Source organism: Phoca vitulina, unplaced genomic scaffold (genome assembly GCF_004348235.1).
Source record: "Phoca vitulina isolate PV1807 unplaced genomic scaffold, GSC_HSeal_1.0 scaffold85, whole genome shotgun sequence".
Lineage (NCBI taxonomy): Eukaryota > Metazoa > Chordata > Mammalia > Carnivora > Phocidae > Phoca > Phoca vitulina.
The window spans coordinates 3,538,884-3,555,336 of NW_022589788.1; the positions used below are offsets into that span (position 1 = coordinate 3,538,884).

At 49.8% G+C, this 16,453-nt stretch overlaps 1 protein-coding gene across 2 annotated transcripts in view; it reads left to right on the forward strand.

Moving 5' to 3' along the window:
* The window catches only part of AFAP1 (actin filament associated protein 1), a 138,280-nt gene that overhangs the window by 50,534 nt on the left and 71,293 nt on the right, over positions 1-16,453 (forward strand). For both annotated transcript variants that reach the window (XM_032395469.1, XM_032395470.1), the window contains exons 3-5: positions 1,779-1,966; positions 7,556-7,684; positions 9,099-9,196. In XM_032395469.1, coding sequence (XP_032251360.1) covers positions 7,558-7,684; positions 9,099-9,196 — 225 coding nt within the window. In that variant the 5' untranslated portion in view covers positions 1,779-1,966; positions 7,556-7,557. The remainder of the gene's footprint in view (positions 1-1,778; positions 1,967-7,555; positions 7,685-9,098; positions 9,197-16,453) is intronic.

Sequence of the window (16,453 nt, forward strand, 5' to 3'; positions counted from 1 at the left end):
TCAACAATTTTGGGGGGACGCAGACATTCAGCCTATAGTAGTTAGTACATGTATTTTATCAAGTGGAGAAAGTATATATCAATTCCCATTTATTGACTTTTTTAAAAAAGCAGGAATGAGTACTGCATTTTGTTGAAGGCTTCTTCATGATCTGTGGAGAGAATCATGATCTCATGAGATCTATTAATACGATGAATTATATTAGTAGATTTTCTAATGTTGAGTCATCCTTGCATTCCTGGAATGAACCCCCTTTGGTCATGGTGTGCTATTAATGTATTGTGTTGATTTCTGTTTGCTAATATTTTATTTAGGATTTTTGCATTGATATTTGTAAGTAACAATAGTCTTTGGGTTTTTTGGGGAGGGTGTGGTCTCTATCAGGTTTAGGCATCACTTTTGTACTTACTTCTAAAAAAAGAAAGTATTTGAAAACTTTGTGTATCTACCCTCTGGAAGAATTTGTGTAGTAAGGTTTGGCGTTTAAGGTTTGGTAGAATTCCCCTGTAAAACCATCTGGGCCTGGGGCTTTTATTTGTGATGCTAATTCTTTGACAACTTTCTCTATTTCTTCTATGGAAAATCGATCTGTGTATGCTTTCTAAAACAATTTGGTAAATTGTATTCTTATCTGTGAAATTATGTATTTCACCTAATTTCAAATGTATTTGCACAGAGTTGTACAGAATAGTGTTTCCTGACTTTTCTTAAGGGAGGGGGGCAGATATTTAAGGATGCCATAGTTGCGAAGGTAAGAAGTGTGTGGGCAGTGTTCACTTACTGTGTTCATTGATCCCAAGTCATACAGTGAAGTTCTAGTAAGACGAGCATATGCTAATCATAATGATAATAGCTACCATTTGTGAAATACTTGGCTCTGTATGTAGAGCAGCTCATTTAATCCTCATTACAATACTGAGATGCATAATCAGCATCTCATTTTAAGCATGAGATAATTTGGGGGAATTATTCACTTAACCAAGGTTCACACAACTAGGAAGACTCAGAACTGGGATTTGGGCCTGATTTGTGTGGCTGCAAAGGCTGGGCTCCTTCTAAGAAGCAGCAGATGAGGAGGGACCGAGTAGAGGCATAGAGAGATTCTGGGAAGGAGGGGTCAGGGTGGATGGAATGACCACTGCACTCTAGACATGCACTCCACTCTAGGGGACTGGCAGCAATTGCAGGGGCAGGGAGGAGAGTCAGCCAGGTGATCCGGGTGGGCTGGCTGGCAGAGGAGGTAACCCTGGCTACAGTAGGCAGGAACCCCAGAGGATCACACAGTGAGAAGGGCATGTGGAGGCTGGCAGGTCGGGGCACCACCTGGGGCTGGGGGTGTGTGGCTGGGAGCAGGAGAGCCAGGGGCACTGGGGAGTAAGGGGGAAGCATGTACTTGTTTTCAGCAGAGACTAGGTGAGGGAAGTTACCCACGTCTAGTTTCTGTGCACTAGGTTAGGACCCCGAAAGGAAGAGCTACCTGGGAGGGATCTCAGATGAACACTTGGTGTTGGAAAGACGCCCCCCTGCCCTCGTGCTGTCTGGTGACACTGACTAGAACTGAGGACGCAGACAGCACTAGGTCTCTCGCTCGTCACTGAAGTTTGCCAACTGCAGAGAACGTGGACGTGGCCACGTGTGTAGTCGGTGCCTGTGACCCATGGAGTGATGTGAATCTGCGGACCGTTCCTTCCCTTTTCTGACCAAGCAGCAGCAAGTTCTGGGTAGTGAACTGTGTCTTCCCAGAGCCAGTCATAGCAGGCATTTCTTCTTATTTGCAGGATTTGCTCTCAAAGAGTGGTTTGGTTTCCTGAGAAACTGCAGGTGGACCCTGGGCGTTCCGTGCTCGCCCCTGGAGGAGGCGTGTGAGGAAGACCGTTCCGTGCAGACCAGGACACTCCTGCCTGGCCGTTAGGCCTCCCGGCTCCTGGTTCCAGCCTTTTTACCAAATCCCGTGTGACTTCAGCAGGTAGGTCACTTTCCTTCTCTGGGCCCCAGCTTCCTCCCATGTGAAATAAAGGCACTGGACCCCATGGGCCCTTCTGGCTTTCAAATTCTGTGATCTAGGCACTCAGGTGAATCAAATTCCTTTGAAGTGGCTTTTGGGTCCCAGAAACAAAAGCCCATTTCTTTTATGTTGTTGAAATAAATGAACCCGCTGCCCAACCTGAGTCAGAGGTTTGCTTTCAAGAGTAGAGGGGTTGATTACAGAGGAAGCGTGTTGCTGAACTGAATTACTGGCCTGCCGTGCTGTCTAGCCTTTACTCACACTTTCCCTCTTTACGTAGGACCGTGGAAGACACTGACCACGTAAGACAGAGCAGAGTCACTTAATTTAGTGCAAAAATCCTTTGGCTAGGGAGAAGGGAGTGCTGCTTTTCAGATGCATAGAATATATCCTGAAATGCCTCCAGTTGATTTCCCTGTTGCCTTGGGAATCATAAATTCTGTAGCCAGATCTTCTGTGTGGTGTAGGCATTTGAGGAAAAAAAAATTTTTTTCTGGGAGTTACTGACTTACAACCTGTGTCCTGATCCCAGTCTATGTTCAGTGAGTCCCATTCTGCCCAGAGGAGGATAATGGGTGTGAGGGTTAGGGGGTCAAACAAAGGCGGTAGGGGCCCTGGGTCTAGGGTGGATGTGTCCCTGCTTTGCTTCCTGTCCTGGGTCAGGCTCTGCACCTTTCTTCATTTTATCTCTGCCGTCTGTGATGTTTCAGAGATAACGGGAGTGTGAGGATCAAGGGATAAAATACACCGGGAGTATTTTATATGGTAGAATATAACTAGTGGTTACTCTGAACGCAAAGCCCTTTGGCCTGAGTTCCGGGCGTACAGATCGAGTGGTGGAGCAGACCATGCCCTTGGTGAGTCTCCGATTCTCTGAGCCTTCTTTCTTCATCAGGAGGTTGAGGGAGTTGGATGAATTATCTACAGTCGTAAGATGCTATTTTTTAATATCAGAACCACTGGTGAAACAACCCTGTAAGGCGCAATTTGAGCCATGTCCTTGAAGGATGTGATTGTGTAGAGAGCCTGCTCCGTGTCATGGGAAAGCGGTTATTTGAGCGCGAACACCGAGGAACATAACCTAAGAAGAACGAATGTCCTCGTCCACCACGAGCGAAATGTGCAGTGTGGTGGTGTCGCGAGCAGAGGCACGAAAACCAAGCAGACTTGGTTCTGACACCCATCCAGCCTCTTATTTTGAACAGTATGACCTTGAATCAGAACATAACCTTTCTCAGTCTCAGTTTCTTCATCTGTAAAGTGGTGAAAATAAGTCCTGTGTCAAAGGCTAGTGTGATCATCTGTCGTAATGTGCACGAAGCACTTAGTGTGTTGCCTGGCACGTGGTCAGCGCTTGGTGGCAGCTCTCATTCTCTATGCGACGTCTCTAGGGAGTGATGAACCTTGGGGGGGACATAGACCTGTATCATAATGAGGACTTGGGCTGGGGAGTGCTGGGGGAGGTCAGGGGGCACCTGTGGTCTTTCCTGACCCTGGAGATGCAGGAGGGAGCTGGTGTCAGGCAGTGGAAAAGCTGGGTATCGGGAAGGTAAGTCCTGGGTGGCATGTGGTGAAGGGCACTTAGGGTATGTCTCTGAAAACCTCACCTGAATCCCTGGACGCTGGATCGCTGTGCCTGTCCTACGAGGGCTGGCTCAGAGCTGGCAAGACAGCATGGAGGGCGCCGCCAGATGCGGGCTCCTCATGCCTCCTGGGTGTCCTGCAGACCGGAGTCGTGCGGTGCCACCCCCTTCGTAAGCATACGCATTCCAGCACCTTCTGGACTCTACTAGACTTACGGGACAGGCATGTTCGTATTAAGAATTTTAAACTGAAAATTGGGTGCAGGAACTTCTTTTTATTTATTTATTTATTTATTTGAGAGAGAGAGTGTGAGAAAGAGAGCACAAGTTGGGGGGCAGAGGGAGAGGGAGAAGCAAGCTCTCTGAGGAGCAGGGAGCCCGATGCGGGACTCGATCCCAGGACCCTGGAATCATGACCTGAGCTGAAGGCAGACGCTTAACGACTGAGCCACCCAGGCGCCTGGGTACAGGAACTTCTCGTTCCTCCCTTGCCTTGGTGGCATGTCTGTGAGCTACGGGATGTCGTGCCCTACCTTCAACATGCATTTGCCAAGTGCATGGGCACCAGAAGGAACCCAATGATGATGGGACGCTGTCCATGCGCACCAGGACAGGCAGTACACTGGGGGAGGTAGGTGGCTCAGTACATGATTATAATACTCTACAGGGCACCGTGGAGGCTCTGGTGAAATGGATCACCCTCCTAATTTGTTCTAGGATGTGTGTTCTTAATTTTATCTGACCATGTTATCGCTCTTAAAAAAAATGGCCGTGGCATCTCACCAGGCCAGGGTCATCTCAGAAAGCAGTCATGGAATGATTATCACGCAATGGTTGAAGCAGGGCCTTTGGAGTTAGATCTGCGCTCAGGTTCTCACTGCTGTGGTCTTGCTGTGTGGCTGTGAGTAAATTATTAGCTGCAGAGACTTAGCCGCTTATTTGTCTCCTAGCCTTTGGTGACCCCTCTGAGCCTGTTTGTTCAGCTGTAAACCGGGGCTGATAACACCATGTAACCCATCAGGGTCTCTGGGAGCAAAGTGAACTCACACCTGTCCAGGGACGAGCACAGTGCGGGCACTTGAGGCTGCTTGGGGAGCATTTGCTCAAAGACAGGTAACCAGACCATTGCTTGCTTCTCATGCCCCTGCAGATGGGGACAAGGGGGTCTCTGCAGCATTCCCGGGAGGAGGGGGCATCGTGGGTAGTGGGTCATCAGAAAGTGTCAGTCCTTTCCTTGTGAGCTGTGCGTCAGGACTCGCGAGCTTTCTGTGTGCATTGTACCACAAAACAAAAACCGACCCACAGATCACTCGATATCCGGTTATCGGTTTGGCTGCTGCAAGACGAAGGAACTTTGGTAATTAAGGAAGACCCCTGTGGAGAGGAGCCAGTTGGGGGTGATTAATGAGAGCAGGCTGGGAGAAAGGGGATGCTGTGGGCTTTGAGTGTTTGAAGGGACAGTTAAGGGTAGAATGTGGCTTGTTTCATCTGTGAAGATCCTGAAAAGGAGTAACTTTTCTGACCAATCACACTCTCTGATTTGGGAGGTTCTGCACCCCACGGTGGGGAGAGCTGTCTGTACTTTGCGGTCTTGGTCTGAGATTTCAGTGAAAAGAAAACCATCCAGGGCAGCTTAGTAAAAATCAGTGAAATGAACATTTGTTAGAACGATGCAGGTATGCTGTGCAGTTGAAGTGCACAGGTGACAAAGGAGAGCCCAGGAAGGTCTCGGGAAGCCCGTCAGAGTCTGTCTGTCTGTCTCTTCCTCTCGCCTCACCCGGTCTCTGGCGCCTGAGCATGTCTGCCTGTGCTCCCCCATGTGCTGATAACCGGATCCTTTCCTCCTCTGGTCCTGGCTCCTCCCTCCGGCATGTACATGTTTTACTAATGAAAAAGGACCTTAAAGACTTATTTAATCCAACTTCTTTATTTCATAGAGCAAAACTCATTCAGTTAGGACAAGTGAACAGCTCAGGAATACACCTTGCCTACTTTGGACTCATTTGCCATTTCTCTGTCCTAGACTTACCTAAAATTATGAGAGCTTTGGTAGTGACAGCAACATGGCCTCAGTTAATATCTTTAGTCCTGAAGAGTGTTGTAGACTTGGAAAGAATCCCATGGACTGAACTTTTTTGCTTGGGACTTTTTGGTCTCAAAATATATATTGAACATTCCAAAGAGCTTTTATTTATGTGGGTGTATCTGTATATATTTCTCATATTCGAATTAAAAAGTGGCAGATTTTTAAGGTATTTATTAATTCATTAAAAAATATATTTATGAAAAGTAACTGCATTTCCCAAAACAAGCTAATTTGTGAGAGAGTGGCGTGTTTTCTATTTCTGCAAGCATCTCCCGTATCTGGTCTGATAAAGATTGCTAGATTCTCGTATCTGTTTCTGCATTCAGATTAGAGCAAGCACGTAGAGAAAATCTGGCTCGCACAGATACATAGAGAAGAATCCTTCAATGCCTCTTCAGAAAACTGTCAATATTCTTCTTTGATACTACACCAAAAACTGGCAGGGGGTAGTTTCTTAAAAGTTAGTTGCAATTTGGGATCTGAAGCTGCATCATAGAATGCTTCATCCTCTGTTACATTAGAATATTTCCGCTTATTTTGTACGTTAGACGGATCCTCGCCCACGTGTGGTTTTGTGACCTCACTGTTCACGGAGTGGTGCGGATCTTCTAAAAGCTGACATACCGCATTAAACTAGATCCGAAAAGCCTGTTGGCCAGTGTCTGTCCCCTCTGATCAGGGAAGTCTCTGCTGAGAAGCTGTCATGCTCACGGTGGTGGGTACAAGTGTTCGAAATTCTCACTTCCGTTTGGAAGCTCAAATTTTATCGTTGGCAACCAGTGCTGTCATTGTTTACCTTGACATGGTAAGGTCACTTCGTCCCCTTTTGGGAGGATGTCGGTCATACACTCAGTGCACGTCCTTGTAGTTTGTGTATCATTTCTTCTTTGGGGCCACATGAGAAAAGCCCCTTAGTCTGACATGCGCTTCAAACAGTGCACACTTGCTTTTCCTCTGACAGCAATTGTCTGTCAGTCGGCAGGAGAGGGGCGGTTTGCATACTTCCTCACACAGGATCCCAAAAAGGTGCATCCTCCGGGGCTGAGATTTAATAAAAGCAGCGCTTTGTACCGCTCCATCGAAGACACTCTTAAGTGACAGTGACATTTTCATTTTTACTGTCAGTGCGTGGTGAGGAATACAGTGACTGCTAGTTTAGTCTGGTGTCCCTGCTTTGATTTGTGCTAAGAGGCTGGCAGCTTAGCCCCTAACCGCTGACACAGGAAAAGGAGAATAAGGCTTCAGTGTTATGAAAGTAGTTGGGCCTCCTGCATGCCCTAAAAGGGTTTCGGGGTCCCCGAAAGGTTCACACCATGATTTGTAAATTGCTGACTCCAGCCGCGTAGTCGGGTCTGGAGTCGGCCGTGATCCTAGAAGGAAAAGACATGGTCAGGAGTCCGCACCCAAGTCCTCCTCAGCATCCGGCGTCTTTGTCGTAACTGCACAAACATGCTCACAGCCTTCCTGGGAATGGAGCCAGCCCTGCAAAGCCAGAGTTGGGTGTTGAGTTTCTGAAACCACGTCCTGGTGGTTATTTGAAAACTATTTGGCATTTTAAACTTCCATCTCCTTCTCGACAATGAAATTTAATATCGTGCAATTGACACCATGATGATGTCAGGCTTTTGGGTCATGACTCCATCTGTTGGCAGCATGGCTTTGGAGCGTCTCCTAGATGAAAATGACTGCCTCAGAGCAAAAGCAAAGGAGCAGTGCATTTGTCCAGAAGATGACGCATGAATCTTAGTCGACCTGGCTTCGGCAAACTTGCTCTTCACGCTGGAATACCGTATCCAGTTAAGCTAAAGTGAAATGCATTTATATTGTGGCGTTTGCACCCCACTGGGTCTAACAGTCCCTTTCCCTCTCCTCCGTTTGCAGCAATGGAAGAGTTAATAGTTGAACTTCGTCTCTTTCTGGAGCTCCTGGACCATGAATATCTAACGTCAACCGTCAGGGAGAAAAAGGCAGTGATCACCGACATCCTGCTGAGGATACAGTCATCCAAAGGTGCGTCTGCTCTTTCTTCCTCCAGTCTCCTTTGTCTCTAAACCATCCCGAATCCACCATCTTTCTCAGACACATTCATTTGCTCATTAACATACTTGTTCATCCCACTGTCCCTGAGGGTCTCCCCGCATGCCAGGTGCTGGCGGTTTCCAGGCACAGGAGGACAAAGCCTTTAAGGAGCTGATGGGATAGTGGGGGATCATGCTCCAATTACTCCATCTCCGTCTGCTCCTCTCCTCCCCTGGAGTTTCCGCCTTGGAGGGATGTCTTGGGGGTCGGAGGAGACGACAGAAAGTGCCTCCGAACAGTGCCTGACCCGCGGTCGACCTGCGGTCAGCACGACTGTTCCTCTTTCCTGTTGCTCCTGTTAGTAGAGGTGGTCCTCCTTCCCAGCCTCCCGCCCTCGGCCTCTTCCCTTTGCTCGGCCAGCACCCACTGCTGGCCTGGACACACTGCGCCGCTTGGGCCTCTGGCCTCAGGGTCTGCTGCTGGCTTTCCCGGGGGCCCTTTCCTCTGCCTCTGCCCGATGGGTTCCCACCCTCTGTCTCTCTGCACGTGCCTCCCGATGCTTTCCAACTCACTCGTTCTCCTCAGAGCTCTTTCATTAGCCTTGAGCCCGTCCGCTGATAGTTTTTGGTGGTAGAATTCCCATCTGTTCTTTTTCTCTCTTTCCTTTTTTTACTGTGCCCAGTTCTCTGCCAGAATTCCCCACTGCGCCTCTGGCAGTCAGGCTCTGTGTCTTCATAGCCCTTTCCCTGCCGGCGTATCACACGTGACCCATTACAGGTGACTGTTGTTGAGCGGTTGTTCTGGTGGGTCTTTCCAGGGGGCGTCTGGCCTGGAAATAGTCCTGCACCCAGATTAAAGCCGGTTCCTTCCTTTCCTGCCTTTGCTGACACGGTGCTCACCACGTGTCCTAAGTTACTTGGGTACACACTTGTCTTCTCAACTTGAATACGGCTGCGCTGGGAGCATGAGCTTAAGGCAGCCGGGACACGCAGGGACCCGTGGGTTCCCAGCATCTGACTTCAAGAGGGCGCCTGATGCAAACGTACTGCTTCCGGGGCCGCGCCCGCCCCTTAGTCCGTCTGTCTGTGGGTAAGTCCTGACCGGAGTGGAAGTTCAGGCAGGGCAGCTCACCCTTGCCAGGCCGCGCAGCATTGGAGGAATGCAGGCTTCCATGCCGGCTCCATCATTTCCAACGCTAGTGTTTCGATTAGTTCTGCAATCTTTTTGTTTTTTCCAGCCATAGATTCCCCACCTGGAGAAGAATAACAGGATTGTTGTACAGTCTTAGAGGAAACAGATATTGGCCCAGCGTTCACAATGGGGCTGAGGGCGGATGGCTGCCGGCGGCACCGTCCACACCCTTCTCCTCCTCATCCAGTTCTGTGGTTTTGGTTCATGCTTACAGGTTTCGAAGTGAAGGACCATGCTCAGAGGCAAGAGACCCCCAACAGCCTGCCGGCTCCTCCCCAGATGCCTTTGCCGGAGATCCCTCAGCCGTGGCTGGTGAGTGCACGGTCCTACAGAGCTGCTGGGCCCCTGGGCCACTCGGGGCTCCGGGCAGGTGGTAACAGCCCAGATCTGGAGGAAAGGAGGCCGTTTCTTGCTAGAGTCTCTCCTTTGAGTGGGTTTCTAGGGCTGCTGGTAATAGCCAAGTGGGAGGCTGGTGTCTCCTTGAAAATTGCTGGAGCTACAGGTCCATGGAAAGCTGTTCTTAAGTTAGATTTTTTTTCTTTTTCAACCAGAGGCTTTAGCAGGCACAACAATGGCATAGAGCCATTGGGGGACTTGACCCTCTCTTGGGCTAACTCTGGATTTGAATACTGTAGTCTACAACTTTAATGCTCATTGTTATGCTTCTTCTGGGATAAAACATACATACACATTCCCAGGAATGTGTATTTTATGTGATGTTATGCGTTCAAAATGTGTTTTGGAGTTCTTCTGCCACCTTTGCAGTCTTGGGATGCTCACATGTGCCATTTAGCTTTCTCTGCCTTTTGCTGTTGGCTCGTTTGCTTACTCTGGAAAATTTGACTTTCATTCAAAATCAGAACAAACTGAGTGACTTGGAAATTCTCTTTGTAATGTTTGCTTTCTGTATGTAAAATCTTTTAAAAGATTTTATTTATTTATTAGAGAGAGCGCCACGAGAGAGAGAGAGAGCAGGAGTAGGGGGAGAGGGAGAAGCACACCCCCACTGAGCAGGAAGCCTGATGTGGGGCTTGGGCCCAGGACCCCGGGATCATGACCTGAGCCAAAGGCAGACGCTTAACAACTGAGCCACCCAGGCGCCCCCTGTATGAGTCATTTCTTCATCTCGCCGCCAGGACAAGGACTGCAGGAGAGCAGGGCCGGGTCCCATTTACCTCTAGCTCTGCTTGTGCCCCAGCATGGTGGCTGGTGTCCAGTAGATACCCGTTAATTATCATTTCAGAGGGGGACAGAGGACATTAGCACTCACTGGGCCCCTACCGTGTATTACACACCAGACTTGTTACTTTTTCACTTGTAATTTCATGTAATCCTCACAGCTTGAACTCAGAGAGCCCCTACATGTGAAGAGTATGAATACCCAGTTTCCAGACAAGGAAATTTAGGATCAGTGAATATTCGCAATTTGTTCAAGATCATACGATAGGCAGGAAAAGGCAAAAATTGTCACAGTTTCTTTGGATTCAAATGCAGTCTTTTCTCAACAATACTACTTTGGTGGTGTGGCCGCAAAGCCGAGGCCAGTCTACCTCACGGATCAGAGAAGGTTGTGTCAGGAAGCGGAAGTCTACTCCCGAGCCGGGGTCCGGGGAGGCGGCAGGACACAGAGCTCAGCTGCCACCCGCTCGGCCACGTCCTTGTATGACTGCGCACGGTTACCGTAGTGTGTCTGCGCTGCAGACGCGACGTTCCTGAGAGGCTGTCATGGTGGGGCCATGCACCAGGGTAACCGTGAGGACCTCGAGTGCTAGAGCAGAGCCTTGCGGATCGATGCTCTGCGTGAGAGCTGGCTGCTACTATGTGGAGCAGCGCTTCCCAACCTTCACATTCCCCGAATCCCTGGGGGTCTTGTGAAGACGAACCTTCTGATCCGCTAGGTCTGCGTGGGGCCGTAAGTGCTGCGTTTTCAACAAGATCACTGTAGAAAACTGGGGGGGAAGCCCTAAAAGTACATAAAAGTCACCTATGTTTCCTTCTTCCTGGGAGAGCCACCAACTTCCTTCACCTGTGCCGAGCCGGGGCAGGGCCACGGGCCTCCGGTCCGAATGGAGATGTGCTGAGTGCCGCCTGTTCACTGGTTCGCAAGGCTGGGGATGAGGAAAAGGAGACCTTCACTATTTATTTGTTGTTTTATACATTTAATCTGTCTGCAATTGAGAGTATATTGAATATATGATTTTTATATGCTGTTTTTATCTTTTTAACATTATTATGTATTTTTCCCTCTTTATAAAAGCTTCTTTATAATTATTTTCCTTTTTTTTTTTTTAACTCATCCTGTTTGTTATAGAAACTGACTTGATTGGCTTTCATTTTCTCCATGCATTATTTGTTTTTGTATTATTATTTTTTAAACTTTTTTTTTAATCGTTTTTAAGATTTTATTTATTTATTTGAGAGAGAGTTCATGAGCAGGAGGGAAGAGCAGAAGGGAGAGAGAGAAGCAAGCTCCTCGCTAAGTGGGGAGCCCCATGCGGGGCTCGATCCCAGGACCCTGGGATCATGACCTGAGCCAAAGGCAGACGCTTAACCACTGAGCCACCCAGGTGCCCCGTTGTTTTAAATACAATGCAAAACTGTAGCCCAGAAGTGTTGATGCACAACATAAACCCTCACAAACATTGTCTGTCTGAAAGTGAAAGAACGGGGTGAGCGGACAGCAGTTCATTCATTTCTGGGTTTTATCTTCTGACTCACCCGTGCTTTCCCTCCTCAGCTTGCCTGAGCCCACGGCCCTCCCACCGTCTCAGCGTGCTGCGTCCCGTAGTGCACGTCGGGAAAGGGGTTTCCAGGCTGCAGACATCTGGGGGTAGCCAGCAGAGTGGGGAGGCTTCTGTGAACTTCATGGACCCTCTGGTGCCTTGTCAAGTGCCATGTACCTGGTCTGGACTGAGACGCACGTCCCATACGGTCTGGGCCAGGTGCAGGGACTGTCACTTTCAGTGCCAATCTCAGATGAAGCGTACTCATCAAATAGCCAACGTTTTCTACCATTTTTGACCCCTGAATAGTTAATCCATTTCCACTGATTTTTCCTCAAATACAGTTTGCTGTTCCTTCACTTGTTTGTGTTCCTTTCTCTCTCTCCTGTCCTCATCTCTCGCTGTGCCCGGCTTATGCTCTGTCCCTGCCTTTGGCTGCAACATGGCAGAGTGTCCTGGTTTAAGGAACGTGAGAAGCCCTCCTACTGATGGTAGTTGGTTGGCAAAAATGTTGGTTTTAAATATTTAAATATTTAAATACTTAAATATTTTAAGTTTAAACAAATAATTTTTGGGTAGGAGTCTGACCAATAGGTAATTTCTCCTGACTGGTGCCTAATACATGAGTATCTAGAGAGCTTTCCTGTCCCCTAAACTCCTGGGGTTCCGATGTGGGGCCAGGGGCTACGTTCCTTGAGTATGGGTCTCCGCACTGTATTCTGCTTCTTTTCTGCATATACCTGTGGCAGTTAGCGATTTCCAGTTTTTGTTTCCTTAAAGTGAAGTGAAACGTAGACACTCGTGAACCCGCCTGAGTTTGGAGCCCCTGAAGCTTTGAGTGCTGTGCTGTTCATTCCTAGTTGACGTGCCCACCCTGATTGGATTTTCTTTTCTTCCTTTGTGGTTTGTCTTGAACAAAGCTTTCTTTTCTTTTCTTTTCTTTTTTTTTTTAAGATTTTATTTATTTATTAGAGAGAGAGCACATGCATGCACAAGAGAGAGCATGAGCAGGGGGAGAGGCAGAGGGAGAAGAAGCAGACTCCCCGCTGAGCAGGGAGCCAGACATGGGACTCAATCCCAGGACCCCAGGATCATGACCTGAGCCGAAGGCAGATGCTTAACCAACCGAGCCACCCAGGCGCCCCTCTTTTCTTTGTTTAAAAAATATTTTATTTTTGTGTAATTTCTGTACTTAACATGGAGCTTGAACTCATGACCCTGAGGTGAAGAGTCACACGCTTTACTGACTGAGCCAGCCAGGCGCCCCTTGACTGAAGCTTTCTAAAGAGAATCATCTCAGAGAGTTATCACCTCTCCTTTTGCACTCATTATTTCACTGGTTTATTTATGTAATAGCTAATCAAGTTAACGTAAGTAACTATAATAATAAGTACAAGCATTTACAGAACAAGGCTGACTCTTGGTTAATGTGCAGCTCAGGTGAGGGGACTCTTTGTACAGGGCACTCTGGAGGGGAGCCTGTCGTTGACCATGAATGTTTAGCATTTTACGGACATCCGTCAGGGCTTTTGCAGAGGGAACAAAGAACATCTGTCACTTTAGCAAGTCAGGGAAGCAGAGACTGGTTACGATGGTTCTACTGTAGTTTTCTGATAGTTTTCAGTGAATTCATTATTCAGCAAGTAAGGCGGTCATTGGGTAGATTCACTCTGCCGCTGGTGAATTGGCTGTGGCCGGTCAGTCCTTTGCTGTCGGCAGGTTGACTTTCAGGAGAATTCGCATGCGCTGGGCCAGAGATGGCATGACCAGGCGGGGAGGGCACACGAAGGAAGATGCGGGTGGCCTGGAGCTGGGCACGCCACGGCTCTGTGCTGGGGAATGGGATTCGGGCAGGGTCTGCCAATGAGGCTTCATGCAACTACCACTAACCATCTCCTGCCATCCCTCCTCCCCGGGGGATCTCTAAGATCTGTTCATCTTGGTAACAGAGACTTTACACCCACTGACCTAACAACAGGGCCTCATTTTCACATTCTTTTAATTCAACTAAATGTTCACCTGTTGGAGATGGTGTTTGTTTCTCTGCTGCTTTGTGTTCCTCGAGCTGGGCAGTGGAAAACGCTGACGGCTTGTCAAGGGTGGGGAGCATGTGCAAACGTCAGTCTTGTAACGTTGATGATGCCTCCATGCACGGAGGGCACGTTGGAGTGTTTCTTCTCTGTCCGGGCCTGGGAGTGAACGTGGTGACAGCCGAGGGTGTCCCATGAGACCCGGTGGCCCCTCAGCGTGGCCAGCCTTTTCAAATGCTCACAGGAGTGTGGGGTTATGTGCTGTGTGTGCGTGCAGAACTTCTCCCGACTCCTGGAAATGGCAAGCGTGGTACACGACATGTTTGACCGTCTGGGTGAGCTCCCGCGCTTTCCGACGGGAGACTGGAATAGGCCCAGATATGCGTGTGTTTAGTCAAAGCCTGTCTGGGAAGAGGTTTGTTTTGTTTCACGCCGAGAGTGCGCAGCTATCCCGCTGCTGTACTCCGTGTGGAGCACGGGTGTGGAGCGTGTGTGAGTAGCAGCCTCCTCCCTAGGGAACGGATCTCGTCCGTGTGGACGTTACTGCCAGCCGGTGCCCATGCTCAGGTGGCGGTTTCCCAGGGGGCTGGAGCCACAGCCCCTGTCGTACCTCCTACCTCCCCCTCTTCTCAGAACAGCACCGAGCCCAGGCCAGGGGTCTCTCGGATCTTTATGGTTGAGAGGAGAGAGCAAGGTGGACTCCTTCTGGGTCTCTGCTACCCAATTGAGGCATTTAGAAATATTTTTATTTGATCATTTAATGGCAGGGCATTTATATGGTGTTCGGAGGGGGTGTGGGAGAGCAACTAAGCTCTTTGATATTTTAGGGCCAGAGTTTATATAAATGTGATCACTTATTATGTCAGCAGATAATAATGAAGGGTTTTTTTTAATTGTGGTAAGATATTCATAACATAAGCTTTACCATCTTAACCACTGCCAGGTGTCCAGTTGGGTGGCAGTAAGTGCTTCAGAGTGTCGGGCAGCCACCCCCACCCTTCATTTCCAGAACTTTTCCATCTTCCCAGCTGAAACTCCATCCCCATGAGCACTGCCCCTCCTCCACCCGCCCCCACTCTGCTTCCTGCCTCTGTCTCTGGAACTGTGAGCATGGGGGGCCCCCCCCCGTCGCCTGCTGCCTGCCCTGAGACCTCCTAAAGCACTTTCACGGCAACCGCCTTCTGTCGGACAGATGAGATTATGAGGCTCTTCGAGACTAAATGACAAAATTAAGTATTTTTCCAGTTGCGGAGTTGAGACGAAAGCCCAAGATTTAAAACAAGAAAACCGTTTGTTTCCTGGTGAAATCAGATGTGATCCTCTGAGTGAATGTGAATCATGTGTTCTTTTTTCCCCCTCTTGTCTTTCTGAGGAGTTCAGTCTCATGTGTAATTCCTGCGGCATCTTTTAAACTTTTAATCTGTGGCTGCCCTCCAGATACGTATCCTGTTTACACTCCCTTTGGGCCGTTGACCTTCCCTGCGGATGGCTTCCTGCTGGCGGAGGCGGGGAGACGACCCGGCCCCGCGGGGCTTCCACTCTCCGCGTGCCTGAGTGGAGCCAGCGGGAGCTTCACAGCACGGTTAGGTGCCTGCTGCTTACTCACGTGCTCTGTGGAATGCAAGTTCAGTAGGGGGCGGAGGGGAGCAGGGTGATTTGGATAAAAACTTTCATTTTGCCAGGAAAAGTACTCAAAATTCGTGCTGTTAGTATTGAGCCCCTTTTGCCGCTGAGACTATAAAATTCTGTTCCGCACTCCTCGGCCTCGCTCAGCGGCGTGGCCACCATCCTAAAGATGCCCCGCCCCGTAGGAGGTCTGGATTCCCGCACGGGTGCCCTGCCGTGCTTCCAAAGTACTTGTGTCAGTTGTGGAAGTTCAGTCACTGCACCCAGAGCAACAATCTGGAAGCCCACCATATAGGCAGAATTCAAGTCAGAGAGTGATTTGATTCTGGGCTGATACTCTCCTCTGCTGGAATCAGGGCTCTGAGTTCATTGGTGATTCTGGTGCAGAGGCTGCGTGATGCAACGGGGTGGGGAGCAGCAGAGGAACAGATGCCCGTGGTGAGAGTGGGAGCCGTGAAGAGCACAGGGCGGGGGGAATGCCCGCTGTCCTGAAGAGAAGGAGGGAATGACGGTGTTTGTCATGCGAGCGCTCAGGTTGGACCCAGTGGGCTCAGTGGGCTGGTTGGTTCCTGTAGCAGGGGCAGCAGGTGCAGCAGCAGGCGCAGCAGCATGGAGAGCAGGTGCAGCAGGTGCAGCAGCATGGAGAGCAGGTGCAGCAGCATGGAGAGCAGGTGCAGCAGGTGCAGCAGCAGGCACAGCAGGTGCAGCAGGTGCAGCAGCAGGTGCAGCAGCAGGCGCAGCAGGTGCAGAAGCAGGCGCGGCAGGTGCAGCAGCAGGTGCAGCGGCAGGCGCAGCAGGTGCAGCAGCAGGCGCAGCAGCAGGCACAGCAGCAGGTACAGCAGGCGCAGCAGCAGGCGCAGCAGGCGTAGCAGCAGGCACAGCAGGTGCAGCAGACGTAGCAGCAGGCACAGCAGCAGGCGCAGCAGCAGGTACAGCAGGCGCAGCAGCAGACTCAGCAGGCGCAGCAGGTGTAGCAGCAGGCGCAGCAGGTGCAGCAGCAGGCGCAGCAGCAGACGCAGCAGGTGCAGCAGCAGGGATAGCAGCAGACGCAGCAGCAGGCATAGCAGCAGACGCATCAGGTGCAGCAAGCGCAGCAGATGTAGCAGCAGGCGCAGCAGCAGGGATAGCAGCAGACACAGCAGGAGCAGCAGGTGCAGCAGACGCAGCAGGCGCAGCAGCAGGGATAGCAG